General features: G+C 40.2%; 1 protein-coding gene across 27 annotated transcripts in view; it reads left to right on the plus strand.

Moving 5' to 3' along the window:
* Nucleotides 1–17,060, plus strand: part of RBFOX2 (RNA binding fox-1 homolog 2) — a 286,813-nt gene that overhangs the window by 236,517 nt on the left and 33,236 nt on the right. For 14 of the 27 annotated variants that reach the window (XM_032138958.2, XM_058431734.1, XM_058431737.1 and 11 more), the window contains 2 exons: nucleotides 12,190–12,333; nucleotides 15,894–15,947. In XM_032138958.2, the coding sequence (XP_031994849.1) occupies nucleotides 12,190–12,333; nucleotides 15,894–15,947 (198 nt within the window). Of the gene's footprint in view, nucleotides 1–12,186; nucleotides 12,334–15,893; nucleotides 15,948–17,060 lie in introns of all 27 variants that reach the window. The other 13 variants (XM_032138957.2, XM_032138960.2, XM_032138949.2 and 10 more) reach the window with 1 other exon arrangement.

Below are 17,060 nucleotides of genomic sequence, written 5' to 3' on the forward strand. Positions count from 1 at the left end.
TTAAATAGGGAATTGCTCTAAGTAAATGTAAATTCACTTTTCTATGTCTAAAAAATTGTTTTGGTGGTGATATTCGATAAAATAATTTTATATTCAATTTATTATAATTGTGTTATATGTTATTTTAGCACCATGAAGTACACTGATTTTTCAGTAGATAAGCATGTGGGCTAAGATTTTACTTTTTTGAAAAATATTTTATCATGTTATCACATTTGTACTCTGAGAAGGAATGCATATGATCTAATTCCACCAAGTTTTAACCCATCAGTAACTCCATCATAAACATTTTTATTCATTGATTTATTTATTTTTGAGACAGAGTTTCGTTCTTGTTGCCCATGCTAGAGTGCAATGGCATGGTTTCAGCTCACTGCAACCTCTGCCTCCTGAGTTCAAGCAATTCTCCTGCCTCAGCCTCCAAGTAGCTGGAATTACAGGCGCCTGCCGCCACACCCAGCTAATTTCTATTTTTAGTAGAGGTGGGGTTTCACCATGTTGGCCAGGCTCGTCTCGAACTCCTGACCTCAGGTGATCCGCCTTGGCCTCCCAAAGTGCTGGGATTACAGGCGTGAGCCATTGCACCCAGCCCCATTAGAAACATTTTAAAAATGCTTAGCTAGGCATGGTGGCATGCACCTGTAATCCCAGCAACCTGGGAAGCTTAGGCCTGTAAATCTCTTGAGCCTAGGAGTTTGAGACCAGCCTAGGCAACATTGGGAGACCCTGTCTCCAAGAAAATTAAAACAAAAGTATTTTAAGTGCTAACAAATCTAGTCGATGTTCTAACATGGATTGTAGTTCTTGTTTTTTTAAGGTACTATGCAATGGCATAATGAAAAGTATCCCGGCCGACTTTGTAAAATATTGTAAGGAAAAACAAATTTTTAAAGTGTTTTTATTTTTTTAAAAAGGCTATATTGTGTTTAGGGAGTGTGAGCCTGTAAATCAGGTTGAGCTGGTTCAGCTGTCAGCTCCTTCTGTTTGCTGAATGTGTAACCATGAGAGAATTAGAACTCCAATGCTCATTTTCCTTATCTGTAAAAATGATGATTATAGTTCCTTCCGCCTAGGGTTGTTTGCAAGATTAGATGAGAAAATGAATATCAAATACTTAGTAGGCTATGATGTTTCCATTTCATTTCCTTGAATATTAAATATATCATAATCTTATTTTATTCTAATTTAAATCATTTAGATTTGAAATCTGATATAAAAAGTTAATAAAGTTTCCCTTTTGTGCAAATTTTGATTCAGTGTGAATCTCTCCAAATGAAAACTTTGTTAATAGCTGCCTAAGTTCTTTTTCTTTTTCTTTTCTTTTTTTTTTTTTTTTTTTTTTTGAGACGGAGTTTCATTCTGTCACCCAGGCTGGACTGCAGTGGCATCATTTTGGCTCACTGCAACCTCCACCTCCCGGTTCAAGCAATTCTCCTGCCAAAGCTTCCCGAGTAGCTGGGATTGCAGGTGCCCACCACCACGCCTAGCTAGTTTTTGTATTTTTAGTAGAGACGGGGTTTCACCATGTTGGCCAGGCTGGTCTCAAACTCCTGACCTCAAGTGATCCACCTGCCTCAGCCTCCTAAAGTGCCAGGATTACAGGTGTGAGCCACCACACCCAGCAACAGTTGCCTAATTTGAAAGCTATTTGAATTGCATGGTAATTCTCATGGCAGATGTACTTTGAGCAGTTAATAGAAAGATCTACTGACCTTTGATAGGCTTATTCTTGAATGACACGTTTTTCAGAACTATGTCCCTTACACTAAATATTGACTTCATAATACTGTGAAAATTACCTATTTGAGTCTATGGAAAGTATTCATTTACATACCTTATCTGAAGATCACCACCCCCCCCCCCCCCCCCCCATTCGAAATAAATGGAGCCCAACCAGGAGTGATTGATATTTTTGTTCTTAAAACTGTAAGGTCTTCAGAGAGAGTGCAGTAGGAGATGAAGCTTTATATGATTGGTTTTTTGTATGTAAAATCATGACAGTTACAAGTTAAACTGTTTCTAATTGTGAAATGGATTAATGGTAATGTTAGATTTAAATGTGGGGTTTTTTTTTTCATCAAACCAATAATTTGAAATGAATGTACTTTCAGTCTCTTTCTAAGTTTCATAAGAGTTCCAATCACATTTTGAATACAAACATAAATATTTGTTTACACTTGTGCCTGTATATAATCATTAAACCAGTTAAACATTTTTAGTGTTTTAATATTTTTTTTTTTTTTTTTTTTTTTTTTTTTTTTTTTTTTTTTTTTGAGACGGAGTCTCGCTCTGTCGCCCAGGCTGGAGTGCAGTGGCGCAACCTCGGCTCACTGCAAGCTCCGCCTCCCGGGTTCACGCCATTCTCCTGCCTCAGCCTCTCCAAGTAGCTGGGACTACAGGCGCCCGCCACCACGCCCGGCTAATTTTTTTGTATTTTTAGTAGAGACGGGGTTTCACCGTGGTCTCGATCTCCTGAACTCGTGATCCGCCCGCCTCGGCCTCCCAAAGTGCTGGGATTACAAGCGTGAGCCACCGCGCCCGGCCGTGTTTTAATATTTAAGGGTTTAGAATCTGACATCCTACAATGTTTTCTTCTTTTTTTTTTTTTGAGACAGAGTTTTTGCTCTGTTGCCCAGGCTGTAGTGCAATGGCGCGATCTCGGCTCACTGCAACCTCCATCTCCTGGGTTCAAGCGATTCTCCTGCCTCAGTCTCCCAAGTAGCTGGGATTACAAGCACCCGCCACCATGCCTGGCTAATTTTTGTATTTTTAGTGGAGACAAGGTTTCACCATGTGGGCCAGGCTGGTCTCGAACTCTTGACCTCAGGTAATCCACCCACCTCGGCCTCCCAAAGTGCTAGGATTACAGGCATGAGCCACTGCACCAGGCCTACTTTTTTCTTTTTTAAAACTTGTAATTTTTTTGCTTGCTTGCTTGCTTCCTTGCTTTCTTGTTTTTTGTTTTTTGTTTTTTGAGACGGGGTCTTGCCCTGTCACCTGGGCAGGAGTGAAGTGGTATGATCATAGCTCACTGCAGCCTTGACCTCTTATGCTCAATTGATCTTCCCACCTCAGCCTCCCAAGTAGCTGGGAGTACAGGCTTACGCCATCATTCCTGGCTAATTTTTGTATTTTTTGTAGAGACAGGGTTTCACCATGTTGTTCAGGCTGGTCTCAAACTCCTGGGCCTCCTAGAGTGCTGGGATTAAAGCCAGCCTGGGTGTGAGCCATTGCACCCAGCCAGAACTTTTAATTATGAAATTATTTTAGATTTACAGTAAATTTGCAAAAATATGCAAAAGTTTTCTGCATACCCTTCACCCAGTTCCCCTAATGTTAGCATCTTACATAGCTATAGTAGAATGTTCGAAACTAGGCAATAAGAAATACTGATACAGTGCTATTAGGTAAAGTAGAGGCCTTATTTTAAATTTCATTTTTTCCGGTAATGTCATTTTCTCTATTCTGAATCCCATACTGTAGTTAGTTGCCATGTCTCCTTATCACAAATATTTCAATAATCTTCACCTTATATCTGAGGTACTTCTAGGCTCTAAAGAACAGAAAAAGGAAAAAATTTTGTATTTATGGACTTGCCATTAGATGATAACCACATCTCATTTCCTACTTCATCTGCTTATTCTGCCTTAACCTTTTGTGTTTGCATTGGAGAATGACTATAACGTAGGCCCTTCTTCACTTGAAATACAAAAGTTATTTTGAAAGTAAGCAATGTTTCCCAGAATATACATGTCAGCTCAAAACAAGCATAGGCTCTGTTGCCCTATTTTGTTGCCTTGATTCAAACATGTACACACAGTACTATAAGATTTCATTAAATAGTTACTATTAGATCCAGTTTTGAATACATGAAGTTAATTTTACTTACACCACAAAAATTTCAAAAGTTCAGAAACTGGTGACATCAGTTAGAAGACTGGAAGACTTTTTTGAAGAACCTGACTTGTTCAAGAAGACTTAAAGAACAAATTGCTTACCTAACAACTTAGAATGAAGGAATCATAAAGTCATCCAAGCCTCCACTCCACGCACTCAGACTTCTCAATTTTTTAGCTACCTGCCACCTACCCCCTCAACTCTTAAGTCCCGAATAGACAACCAGTGATTACTAGGTACCAGGAAAGCCCACAACATGGAAGATAGATAACAAAAACAAACCAAAACAACAACAAACACCACCACGTTACAGGGAGTAGGACCCTTCCCCCACAATTACATTTATATCCTCAGAGAGAGAAGAAATTGTATTAACAGGAATGAAATGCTAGTTTGGAGGATGGGGGTTGAGTTTCAGAAAAGGAAAAATGAGTCCTTGAAATTAAAAACCTGGCAACAAAATGAAAAACTTTTTATTTGGCTGACTTGAAGATGAAACGGAAAAAATAAAGGTTTACATCTTTTTCTTTTTTTTTGAGATGGAGTCTTGCTCTGTGGCCTAGGCTAGGGTGCAATGGTGCAATCTCAGCTCATTGCAACCTCTGCCTCCTGGGTTCAAGCAATTCTCCTGCTTCAGGCTCCCAAGTAGCTGGGATTACAGGCGTGCACCACCACGCCCAGCTAATTTTTCTATTTTTAGTAGAAACAGGGTTTCACCATGTTGGCCAGGCTGGTCTTGAACTCGTGACCTCAGGTGATCCACCCATCTCAGCCTCCCAAAGTGCTGGGATTACAGGCGTGAGCTGCTCTACCTGGCCTACAGTCTCTTATCCACAATTCCAAAATCCCAAAAGTTCTGAAAATTATATTTTTCACAAGTTTACAACACAACCTATTTCTGTCCTTTATAGATTTTGCTAAAGAAATATCACTGCCTCAGATCTCATTGTATGTGGGTGGGATGAGGGGTGGGTATTACATTATGGGTTATATTCTATATTAACTTTCTAAAATTCTAAAAATTCTGATACACATTTGGCTCCAAAGGTTTCAGATAAGAGATTAAGGACCTATATCCCAGAAAAATGGAGCAAAAAGGCAGAGATGTGAAATACAAGAGAAGAGATGTGAAAATTAGAGGACCGGTCCAGAAGATCCAATAATACAGCTTCCAGAAAGAAAATGTGTAGAGTGGGAATCATCACCCAATAACACAAGAAAACTTCCAGGACTGAGGACATTAATTTCCAACTTGAAAGAGACCACAGAATTCTCCACAAAATAGATGAAAATGAAACAAGTCCACACTGAGGCATATCACTATGGGCGCTGTTTTAGAATATCAGGTGTATTTGGATAGTCCTACAAGCTGCAAGGGAGAAGAAAAAAGTCACATACAAGGAGATGGGAATCATGCCTTCAGATTTCTCAGCAGCAAGGCTAAAAGCTAGAAGACAATTGAGAGTTATCTTCAAAATTCGGAAGGGATTTTTTTTTCCAACGTAGAATTCTGTGACCAGCCAAACTATCATTAAACTGGGATGGTTAAATAGATATTTTCAGCCATGAATCAGATTCTCAAAAAATTTACTGTGCTAAACTGAATTTCCTATTTTGCTTTTTTTCTCTGTTAGCCTCAAAGAGATGAAAATAAGAAATGAAGACTTCTATGGGGGGACGGGGGGCGAAGAGGAAAAATAAATATTGAAGAAAGTGGATAATCCATAAATCGAAATATTTCTGAATTCATTAAGAAATTCCTTAGTATCTATCTCAGAGTAGTATGTGTTTAATCTTAATCTGATAGACTTGGAAAGTTATACTTTATCTTGTATCACTCAGAATTCCCTTTAGATTATGACAGAACATTTGTTCACAATGTAAATATTTCCATTGTATCATAGAGGAGTCAGAAAAATGAATCAATTTCCTAGTTAGAAGTATTTTAAAAATTTGAAGTTATCAAAAAAAGAAAACATTTGTAGTCCTCATTTCTAGGATGAGATTCTGAGACTTAAAATTCTAGTTTGCTATTAAGTGTAATTGGCGCCGACCATCCCCTTGCAGTGTCGATGGCTAGCTCAGCTGCACCAGGGAAGATGAGTTGTTTGAAGGGTAGATGTATAGGTTTTAGCCATATGATTGCATCAGGCCAGCACTGCCGCCAGTCCTCGCTCTAAACTGTTGGTGAATGGACTCCATCCAGCCTCTTCTGTTTTATGCCTTGCCCAGTGGATACGTTAGGTTGGATAATGACCACAAAAGGGAAAACCACAACCTTGGAAAGTTGTTTATCTGGTCAGTAAAGGTGCTCAGCAGCTAACAAGAGAAAATAATGCAGACCAGTGCTGTTGTAGACAGAGATTTTTCTTAGATCAGTTTTAACTGTCCACTTTTCACAAAGATAAGACTTAAAAACTTTTGTTTCCTTTTTTCTCTCTGATTTATATATTTCAGCAGTTAGTAGTCTATATTGGGATAAATTTAAAGTGAGAATGTCCCAGGTGTGATATATGATCTCATTTAAGTACATTAATGTAGCATGACCAATATTTTCTATTCCTATTTCTACTCTGTACAGAAAACCATTTTTAAGTCCCTGTTATCAGTTTAGTAGTTCTTTGGCTTTTTTCCTAATTAAATGTCAGCATCCCTTTGCTGGTTTTCTTTCTCTCCCCTTCCTTTCCCTTTCTCTGCATAGCCTGACCTATTTCTCTTTCCTTAAGGTATAGAACCTAGCCAGGCACAGTGGCTCATGCCTGTAATTCCAGCACTTTGGGAGACTGAGGCAGGCAGATCACTTGAGCTCAGGAGTTTGAGACCAGCCTGGCAACATGGCAAAACCCCATTTCTACAAAAAATATAAAAGTTAGTCATGTGTGGTGGCTCGCACCTGTAGTCCCAGCTATTTGGGAGGCTAAGGCAGGAGGATCAGTTGAACCCAGAAGGTGGAGGTTGCAGCAAGCTGAGATTGCCACACTGCACTCTAGCCTGGGCGACAGAGGGAGACTTTTACTCAAAAAAATAAAAAAAGGTATAGAACCCGTGTCACCTCTGGTGTAGCCTTCCGTGTCTCTTACCCATGCCTGTCTCCACTCTCGGAGACTCTTGCTGCATGAGATGAGAGTCCTAAGAAGGTAAGAGAGGGGTGGGGTTCGTATGGGTTCTTGCTTCTAATGAGAAGAAGAGATGATGGGTACAGTGCTAGAAAAGAAGTGATTTCACATATGAAATTGGGCTGCCTAGTTTTGAATTCCTAGTCTGCTGCTTACTGTGTGACCTTGGGCAACTAACTGAACATCTCTGCACTTAGCGTCTTCCTCTGTCAGTTGGAGATAATGGTAGTACCTGTTTCACAGAGTTATTGTGAGGGTTAAAGAAAATAATATATGTAAAGTACAATATAATGGCTAAGAACATGCACTGCAGGCCAGGCGCGGTGGCTCATGCCTGTAATCCCAGCACTTTGGGAGGCCTAGAGTTAGAAGTCAGGATTGTCGTGACCCTTTGCCAGGGGAACCATGACTGGTGTGGGACCCCAGGGTGCTCCTGGTATCTTGTTTCTTGATCTAATTTGGTGGTTACATGGGTGTACTTTCATTGTGAATATTCAGCTCTATGCTTATAATTTATGCATTTTTATCTATGTATGTTAAACTTCAGTTTAAAAATTGCATTAGATCAAAAGTCTTGAGAATTTGGGAAATGATAGGTCACTTCTTCTACATGCCAGATTGACTTAGAATTAAAGATTTCATACTTAAAAACAAGGGGGACGGGTGTTCACTACAAGCTGCAAAATTAGCCAGTCTTGCTTCTCATCTTAAATTGCATCTTCAGAGAAGCAAGGAACTATCAAGAGCTACAGATAAGCACCTCGGGCAGCATACTTTGAGGTAATCATTAGTTTTCATTTATCCTGCCACTTCACATACACTGTGACAGATTACATGGGCTACATATAAAGTTATATATAAAAGTGTAATTTGGAGTTTGTGGAATCAGTCTTTTTAACTTTCCTCAGAGTGATACATTCTCATCTTGCAGACCAGATCTGGTGCTTTAAAAGTTTGATTGAAGATAAAGTTTTATGTGATCCAACTGTGAGATGTTAAGAGGCAAGTTTGAAGGTGCTTGAATGAGCATTAGTTGTAATTGATGCTTGTTGCTTTGACTGCATGTTGGTTTGCTTGATGCTGTTTTAGTAACTTAGTGAGTTTCATCTTTAAATGGGATTTGTGTTATTTAGTCTGCATTGTGCCAAGACTGATGACTGAAAACCGTACAGTTTCACAGAACATTGCTTGGTAGCTCTTCCCTTTTCTGCTATTTTTATATCACATGAATCATTGCACATTTAAGCCATCTGCAAGGCCTGAATGGAATGAGATAAAAAGCTGCCATCACTTAAATTGACACTTGAAAAGCTGGTATTCATTTGGAGTTTATTCCTGATTATCCTTTATATTTTAAAGTTTCAAACTTCATTTCAAGATGGTTGCCAACATCTCTGAGCCAGAAGTATCTCTGATTCACAGCTTCTTTCAGCCTGAAAGTCAAAGGGAGGGGATTCATCCTGTCACCTAGAAGAATCTGTTGGGGACTCACTTCTGTCTCGTTTGAGAGAATAAGAACAGCAAGTTCCACTCCTGTTTTAAAAGTATGTTGGTTTAATCAGCTCAGCAAGCCATCCGGTTTGGCAAGCACTTCATAGGGAATAGTAAAAACACAAGGCTCTTCAATTGCCAGATGAATACTTCAAAATTGCACGCCTAGAATGTGTCACACCTGTTAGATACTTACCAAAAATTTTCCCAACATAACTTTTTTGAGGATTTAGTGAAAAAATAATTAGATAAATGCATGCCTGGGATGTTGCAAAAGAGATTCATGATTAAAAATGCATATTCAGCCAGGCGTGATGGTGCGTACCTGTAGTGCCAGCCATTCGGGAGGCTGAGGTGGGAGGATCACTTGAACCCAGGAGGTTGAGGCTGCAGTGAGTTTTGATCTTGCTATTATACTCCGGCCTGGGTGACAGAGTGAGACACTGTCTCAATTGAAAAAAACAATAATAAAATAAAAATAAATAAATTCATGTCCACCCTTTGCAAGAGGCCCAGAGTGGGATCACGGCCCCTGTGGAGCGGGTCACCACCTCTGCCTCGGTCCTCAAACCCTGTCACCGCCCTGGCCTAGGAGCCTGCCCCACCACAGTGGCTGGCAGCACAGCGATCCGCCGGTGGTGTTTGCGGCCCCTGGGCCCTCTCACGGCAACCAGCTGCGGGCCTCCCGGGCAAAAGCCCATGGGCCACCACCATGGCCCTCAAGATGGCGAAGGGCATCATCGACTGTATGTTTGACAAGAACTTGCAGGACTTGGTCCATGGCATCCGAAACCACAAGGAGGATGAGATTGAAGAAGAATGGGGACAGTGGCCACCAAGCGTCTGTCTTCGTTGAAGGATGCCCATGTAGCCCTTGGGCAGTGGAAGCCTTAGAAAGTCTTCTACCTGAGTGACTGCCTGCCTGCCTCCCTGCGTGGACAGCGAGGCCGGCCTGAAGGAGAGCAGCCGTCTGATACCGCACCACTCCCAATACCAGAGGCTGTGTCAGGCATGAGGTGCCAGGAGGGCAGGGAAGTTAAGGAATTTGCCTGCGGGCACCAAGTCACCCTCAGCCCATGTCCCTCTCCCTGGGAACCTGAGTTCTTGCCTTATTGTTACACCTTTCCATAAGTGGTGTGGCTTCGCCTGCCTCTGGCTTAATGAGATCGTTTTTGTTCATCTCCATCCCCTTTCCCTTGGTTTTCAGCATCTCAGAAGCTCTCCGTAACTGCTTTGGTGACAATGTGTAACTAACTTATGTACTCTTCAGATTCCTTTTGAGTTGAAGGCATAGCTGATTGGCCTGGATTTTATTTTACTGAGGATGATTCACCAGATTGGAAATGTGGTTTGCTTCCTGGGAGGACTTCTTCTGCACAGGCCGGATCTCCCAGTGCCCGTCCCTGCCCCCTTCAGCGCATGTCACTGAGCCGCCAGTTCTGGGATCCTGAGGACGGGCCACAGTGTCTGTCCAGTGGAGGACCATGCACTCTAGTCTGGGGTGTGGTTTTCAGGGGGGCATGCCTGTCTTCACTGGGAAGCCCCTGAGCCTGGGTTTCTTCCTTTGGAATTGGTGTGAGTTGATAGTGCCTTCCTTACAGGCATGGGCCCATTCAAGCCAGTATTGGTGGTGGAAACATTTTTAGAGTAGTGCAGGGCCATCCTTGAAAGTCCCAGTCTTCCTCATGGGCCCTGCTATTGGCCATTCGGCGATTCCATGCAGGACACGCGGTGTCTGGGGGCCCTGGCTTTCTCATCAGAAGACCATCTTTATGGCCCGGAAGGTCGTTACTCAGGTGTTCAATTCTGATTCCGGATGTTCTCTGCAGCTGCTGGAGTTTCCTGATTGGAGAACAGCAAATGGCTGTTCAGTGACCGTTCTAGTGGTCCCCCACTCCACGCTGTGTCCCCCCAAACTCGCTTTTGAAAGCAGCTACCCTACAGACCGCATGTAGGTTCTTGCCACCCACTGCACCCGAAATGCAGACTCTCAGCAGTGTGCTTTTTCTGCAGCAGTAGAGTTTCCAAAGAAAGTTTTTATTTCGTAATAGATTTTCACTTAAAACTTGAGTGTGGCATCATGGAAACAAGGCTTAGCAATGATTTTGAAAGCCACGTGGAAAGGCAGCGTGATTGAGTGGAAATCACAGGAAGTTTGGGAGATGTGAGTCCAAGTGCTCCAACTGGCTTAATGGGCTGTTCTGTCTCCTCCTGTGTAACATGGGAACATGGGATGAGTTGCCGCCCTCGTTGTGGAATGGTGCTGAGGATGCTGCAGCAAAACATGGTTTTCTGGAAGCGCCAGAGTGCTCAAAGAGGTTCTTTAGTTCACTGTTTTCCAGTCCTCAGGCTGTGACCTCTTAGTGGGTTGTAAATTCAATTTACTGGGTTATGCTAGGTAAGAAAAAGGAAAACAAACTAGAAAATACCAGAGTGCAGGCACGTAACAGTAGCTATCCTGTCTTGAAACTTTGATTTCTGCATGTGATTCTTGTGTGCATGTGTGAGCATATTGGGTTACCATGCACAACCCATTAAAATGAGTCCAAAAAGTAAAAAATAAATAAAAATAAATAAACGCATACCCACACTCATTTATACTCTTTAACTGTGGATATGTACAAATCTTGCATTTTTATGTTAAGTAGCAGATGAGTCGGGGTCTCCAAAGCCTTTTCCAACCATTAGATTGTCTCAATGCAGTTTGCTGTGGGCTGCAGAAGCTTAGGTTCCCCTGTACTAAAGTTAGCTGGAATTGCATAAGTTAGGGAGGAGAGTTTCAGAGTAAGAAGCTTCTTGGCCAGGCGCGGTGGCTCACGCCTGTAATCCCAACCCTTTGGAAGGCTGAGGTGGGCGGATCACGAGGTCAGGAGATCAAGACTATCTTGGCTAACAGGGTGAAACCCCGTCTCTACCAAAAATACAAAAAATTAGACGGGCGTGGTGGTGGGCACCTATAGTCCCAGCTACTCGGGAGTCTGAGGCAGGAGAATGGCATGAACCTGGGAAGCAGAGCTTGCAGTGAGCTGAGATGGCGCCACTGCACTCCAGCCTGGGCGACCAGAGCGAGACTCTGTCTCAAAAAAAAAGAAGCTTCTTCAGTTGTTGCTAGGTTTTTCCTCTTCATAAATAATATCATTATAATACTTTGGCAACATAGTAGTAATAACTCTAGAGCTAATGGAGAGAATGAAATATAAAAATATTTCCTTATTTCATTTCCTTGAGAGAGCCTGAGATTATAGACCAAAAAATGAAGTGACCTCTATAACTAAGTACAACAGACTTTCTGTTTTCAAAATAGAAATATCTTAAAAATAGAAAGTTCTAAGAGTCTAAGAATAAAGGAACTATTTTTGTATCTTCAGATCCTGATGTATCTCCATGTGATCTTGGGCAAGTCACTTAGTACTTCTGTGTTCATTAGCTCCCATTTTGTTAGCGTACTATAAATACTCAAAACACCAACGTTTTGTTTGTAGACGGTAGCATTTAGAACATTAATAGCATCTTTGTGTTTTGTTGTTGTTGTCGTTATTGTCGTTTTTGTCTTTGAAGGGACTACTGTAATTTTTGCTTAAACATACCCTGTTTGGGGATGATTGCTGTGGGGGGATAACTTTAATTATTTTAAAGTAATTGTGTGTATTTTTCATTCTTTATTATTTATTTCTTTGCTTAGCAGACAGAAGGTGGAGCACAGACAGACGGCCAGCAGTCACAGACACAAAGTAGTGAAAATTCAGAGAGTAAATCTACCCCGAAACGGCTGCATGTCTCTAATATTCCTTTCCGCTTCCGGGACCCTGACCTCCGGCAGATGTTTGGGGTAAGTCTCTGAAGTCTTTTTATGGATTTTACAGTTAAAGTAGATTTTAATCCCCCAGATGTGTTATTAGTCATTATTACTTTAGGATTAAACTACAAATAGATTGAAAGAACCTGAGGTAAATCAGTCTTTTCATCAGTCTTTAGAAACCTTTTTCTGTCATCCAGTCTGCTGTAGACATAGTCTTGCAGGTTGCTGCACACATAAGGTGGCCATATGGCCCAGCTTGCTGTGACTGAGGGGTTTCTTGTGATGTGAGACTTTCAGTGCTGAAACCAGGATGGTCACCCTACTCACCTACCAAACTCAGTAAACATACCAATAATATGCTTAGTTTCATCTGAAAGAACAAACATGCACATTCTTTTAGAGCAATGATTCCTAAACTTGTTTGCACACTGGAAATTACCTGGGAAGCTTACAAAATATTGATGCCTATGTCTCACATTCTAGAGTTGTGATTTAATTGGCCTGGAGTGTGGCTTGGGCTTTGGTATGTTTACAAGATCCCCAGCCGATACTAATGTGCACATAAGTTTGGGGACCATTGCTTATTCATCCTGTCGCCTTCTTTGTTTTTTCTTTGCCTTCCATATAAGCCCAGCTCAATACTGCCTTCCTCTCCTCTTACCTCTCTCAACTGCAAGACCAAAGAAACTAGGTTCAGGGATGCGTTATTGCCACTCTCTACTTAGCTTTGTAATGTCTAAAAAGATTCACAATGTAGAGAATACAGGTTTAGAGGTGGCTCATTGAAGTGGAGAGAGTATAGATTTTGGAGTCAAAGAGCCTGGGTTCAAATTCTATTCACATGTGAACTTTGGAATTCATGTAACCTTTTTGAATTTAAATATCATATTTATAAACATAGAGACAGTAATCTCTACCTTTCAGAGTGTTATAAATTAAATGAAATAATATTTATGAAAACAGTACCTCAATGTTTTGTTTTTATAATACTTCGTTGCTCATATTCCAGTGTCAAGACCAATATCTAAAATCATTGTAGAGGATTGGTTTGCTACCTCTGATGTATTCTTTCAACTGTTTATTTCCTCCTGAATCACCATCATGAAAAAAAGTTAATTGCAAAGATTTAAGTTGTTGAGAAGTTAGTGAATGGCTGCTAAGGATCTTAATTTTTTCTGAGCCTGCGTGTTATTGCTTTTTGAATTTGACCACACTCTTAACCCAGAGATAATCAATAGTTTTTTGGGGTTTTTTGTTTGTTTGCTTGTTTTCTTTTTTAAATTCCACTAGGATAGCTGCCTGGTACTTCATTAGAAAAGCAGATGCTCTTTAAGTCTTGGTTGTGGCCACTTCATGGTGACAAGACACTGGGGCAAAATTCTGTCATTTATAGCTGACTACTTGGATGTATTTTCCACACTAAAGAGAAGGCCAGAGTTGAGATTTAATGATGTTCTTGAAGTATTTGAAGAGCTTTTACACAGAAAATGGTAACCAGATATTTTCCATTTCTTCCGAGAAGAGAGCAACAGAAAATAAAGGGCAGCATAAAGGCCTTGGGTTACGCAGAAGAAACTTCTCGGGAGCATGAGTTATTAGGTTCTCTACTGAATTATCAGAGCTTATATAAAATCTTAGTCTCTGGAGGTCTATGAGAATGGAGTACATTCTCATCTGCCAGAGGTGTGTTTTCTCTTGAGTCAGAAGAATAGTGTCCATTGCAGATCTGCCTAGGCCTGTTAGTGATTTCTTAAAATGTATTATGCCCTTCTCATAAGGCATAAAGTGCAAAAGAAATAATTTTTTTCCTTACCAGAGATACCTAGTTGCCCTGTTTTCTTCCACATTGTGACTCTCTATTACTTAGAAGAACAGTAACATTGGTAAAGAGCAGGCATCCATGCTCCATTTCATTAGCTTCATAAACTTGACAAATAGCTTCTTTTAGCCTCATTCTTCTTAACCATAAAAGGAGTGTGATCCTTACTCCAGAAGGATATTATAAGAATGCATTAGAAAATATAAAACAAAACAAACTCCAGAGCACCATACAAATCTTAGTTTTATAGGATAAGCATAAATGCCCTCCCATCTAAAATAAAACATTTTCCTTTTTCCATGATTTTTCTATTAAACCAAACCAAGATGTCTTACTGTAGAAAACTTGGGTTATTAATACAAGTTTTTTGATAAAGATAGTAGGTGATTCAGTCCAATGGAACAGCATGATTTCTGTTTTGCTCTTTCCATTTTTCAGTTTTTTTTCACATTTCCCAAAGTCTGGTTTGAAACCCAAGTGAAGTAGATAATCAGGTATGACACCAATACTCAGAGGGAAATATAAGCCAAAAAGATGTCTGGAAATTTTCTGCATATACCTTCAATTCATTTCATCCAAGCATTGATTAAAACAGTTTTGTCTCTTTTTATATATACTTTCCCCCTAAATAATCATTGTGTTTTGTGTAACCCTCTAGTCAGCTATTTAGCTACCTAACAATAGAGTTTAGGTTTTGTGTCTTTAGTTTTTGTTTGCTTTTCTGAATGTTAAAATGTTTAAAGAATTACCAAAGAGAGGTGTTATTTAAAATATTCTTGATGTTGTTGTAGAAATATTAAAGTGGCGAATAGCATGTAGCCTGTAGAAGTGGTAACACAGATATATATTGACTTGGATAGTTGTTCATAATCTATTGCTAAATTAAAAAATAAAATAAAAGCAATATATGCTTTGGGAGGCCGAGGCGGGCAGATCACATGAAGTCAGGAGTTCGAGACCAGCCTAGCCAACATGGTGAAACCCCCTCTCTACTAAAAATACAAAAATTAGCTGGGCGTGGTGGTAGGCACTCGTAATCACAGCTACTCAGGAGACTGAGGCAGGAGAATAGCTTGAACGCAGGAGGCAGAGGTTACAGTGAGCCAGGATCATGCCACTGGACTCCAGCCTGGGTGACAGTTCAAGACTCCATCTTTTTTTTTTTTTTTTTTAAAGCAAATTATAGAATGCATCTGATGTCTATAGTTACTTATCTCTACATGCCTGAGGGAAAGCCTGGAATGCTGTGTACTAAAACATTACGATGATAGGATTGCAGATGATCTTTATTTTCTGTTTTCCCTTTTCCTTTTGTTCATATTTTCTGCTTTTTATATAGTGAATATACTTTGCTTGTATAAAAAATAGGAGGGGAACAGCCTTCTATAGTATATTATATTCTACTTACTAGGATTTGCTTTTTAAATCTGAGACTGTTTTAAAAACTAAGAGATGTAGTTAGGAAAATTCCAAGTTCTTGTCCACATGAAGTGTCTAATGGGCTAACACTGTGAATAACTTTGGACAACAGCTTCCACACCTAGAGGTGGATAAATTGCCTGAGTGAATGAACTGAGAAAGGAGAAACTGTCAGCTCAGCGACGAGGAAAAATCAGAAACTGGTATTGGAACTTACTAACAAATACAAACATAGAAGTTAAATAAGTAGTTTACAGAAGAAGAAAAATAAACTATTCCCATTTCAGAAGAGAACAAAATATGTGGATAAAAACCTGACCATAAGTAAATGTTTTTATTTTTATCTCTGCAGCAGTTTGGCAAAATCCTAGATGTAGAAATAATCTTTAATGAACGTGGCTCTAAGGTAAGCTCCATTTCAATGTCAAGTGTGCTTGATTTCTTTTTGAGTTTTATGTTATTTTAAATAGCAAGTATTCAGAAAACATAAGCTGTTTTCACGCCTGCATAAAAGTATCCTAATTATCCACCTTGGTTTAGATTATCTCTAAAAATAAGCTACCACATGGCCACACTTTATTCTGATCCTTATATGGGGGTGGAGGGGTGATGAAGTAAGAAGCAGAGAAGGTTGAGGGAAGAGTGGGACGTAAAGAACACAGGATGTAGGAGATGACAGTGCTTTATGAGCCTTAAATTCGGCCTCAGCTTTCTCCGTTTAAAGGAAAAGTGCAAAGACTAAAAAAAAGTGAAATTCTACGAGAATTCTATTCTGAATTCTGTCAGAACAATTCAGCCAAAATCCAACTTCAAAACAGCATACTTAGAACAAATTTAATGTTTTGATTATTCAGTTAACTTGCAGTCTCTTTTGAAAATTGTGACAAGACTTAAACAGAGTGAGCAATAACTGAGGAATTCAGTATGAACTGATTTCCTTAAGTTCTACCCACATAGGCAATCCTCAGGATGTAGAGTCACCTAAATCACGAATACAGTGAGTTAGATTTTTTTGCATAAGAATGAAAGTAGTAAGTGTGTACTTTTATGTGTATTTTCCTCTAAATGTGTTCTATGTAAGAACTGAAATTTTTAATTAAAATTTATTTCCCCTATTAGGCTGGGCGCAGTGGCTCATGCCTGGTAATCCCAGCACTTTGGGAGGCCGAGGTGGGTGGATCACCTGAGGTCAGGAGTTCGAGACCAGCCTGGCCAACATGGTGAAACTCTGTCTCTGCTAAAAATACAAAACTTAGCTGGGCATGGTGGCACATGCCTGTAATCCCAGCTACTCGGGAGGCTGAGGCAGGAGAATCACTTGAACCCAGGAGGCAGAGGTTACAGTGAGCCGAGATTGCGCCACTGCACTCCAGCCTGGGTGACAGAGCAAGACTGTCTCAAAAAAAAAAAAAAAAAAATTATTTCCCCTATTTACTATTTTAAATTCCCAATCTGTATGATTTAGAATTTCCATGCATTAAAAAAAACAGCAATGTTTTTAGGAACAAGGGAATGGCAA

The sequence above is a fragment of the Hylobates moloch genome, unplaced genomic scaffold (genome assembly GCF_009828535.3).
Source record: "Hylobates moloch isolate HMO894 unplaced genomic scaffold, HMol_V3 SCAFFOLD_19, whole genome shotgun sequence".
Classification (NCBI taxonomy): Eukaryota; Metazoa; Chordata; class Mammalia; order Primates; family Hylobatidae; genus Hylobates; species Hylobates moloch.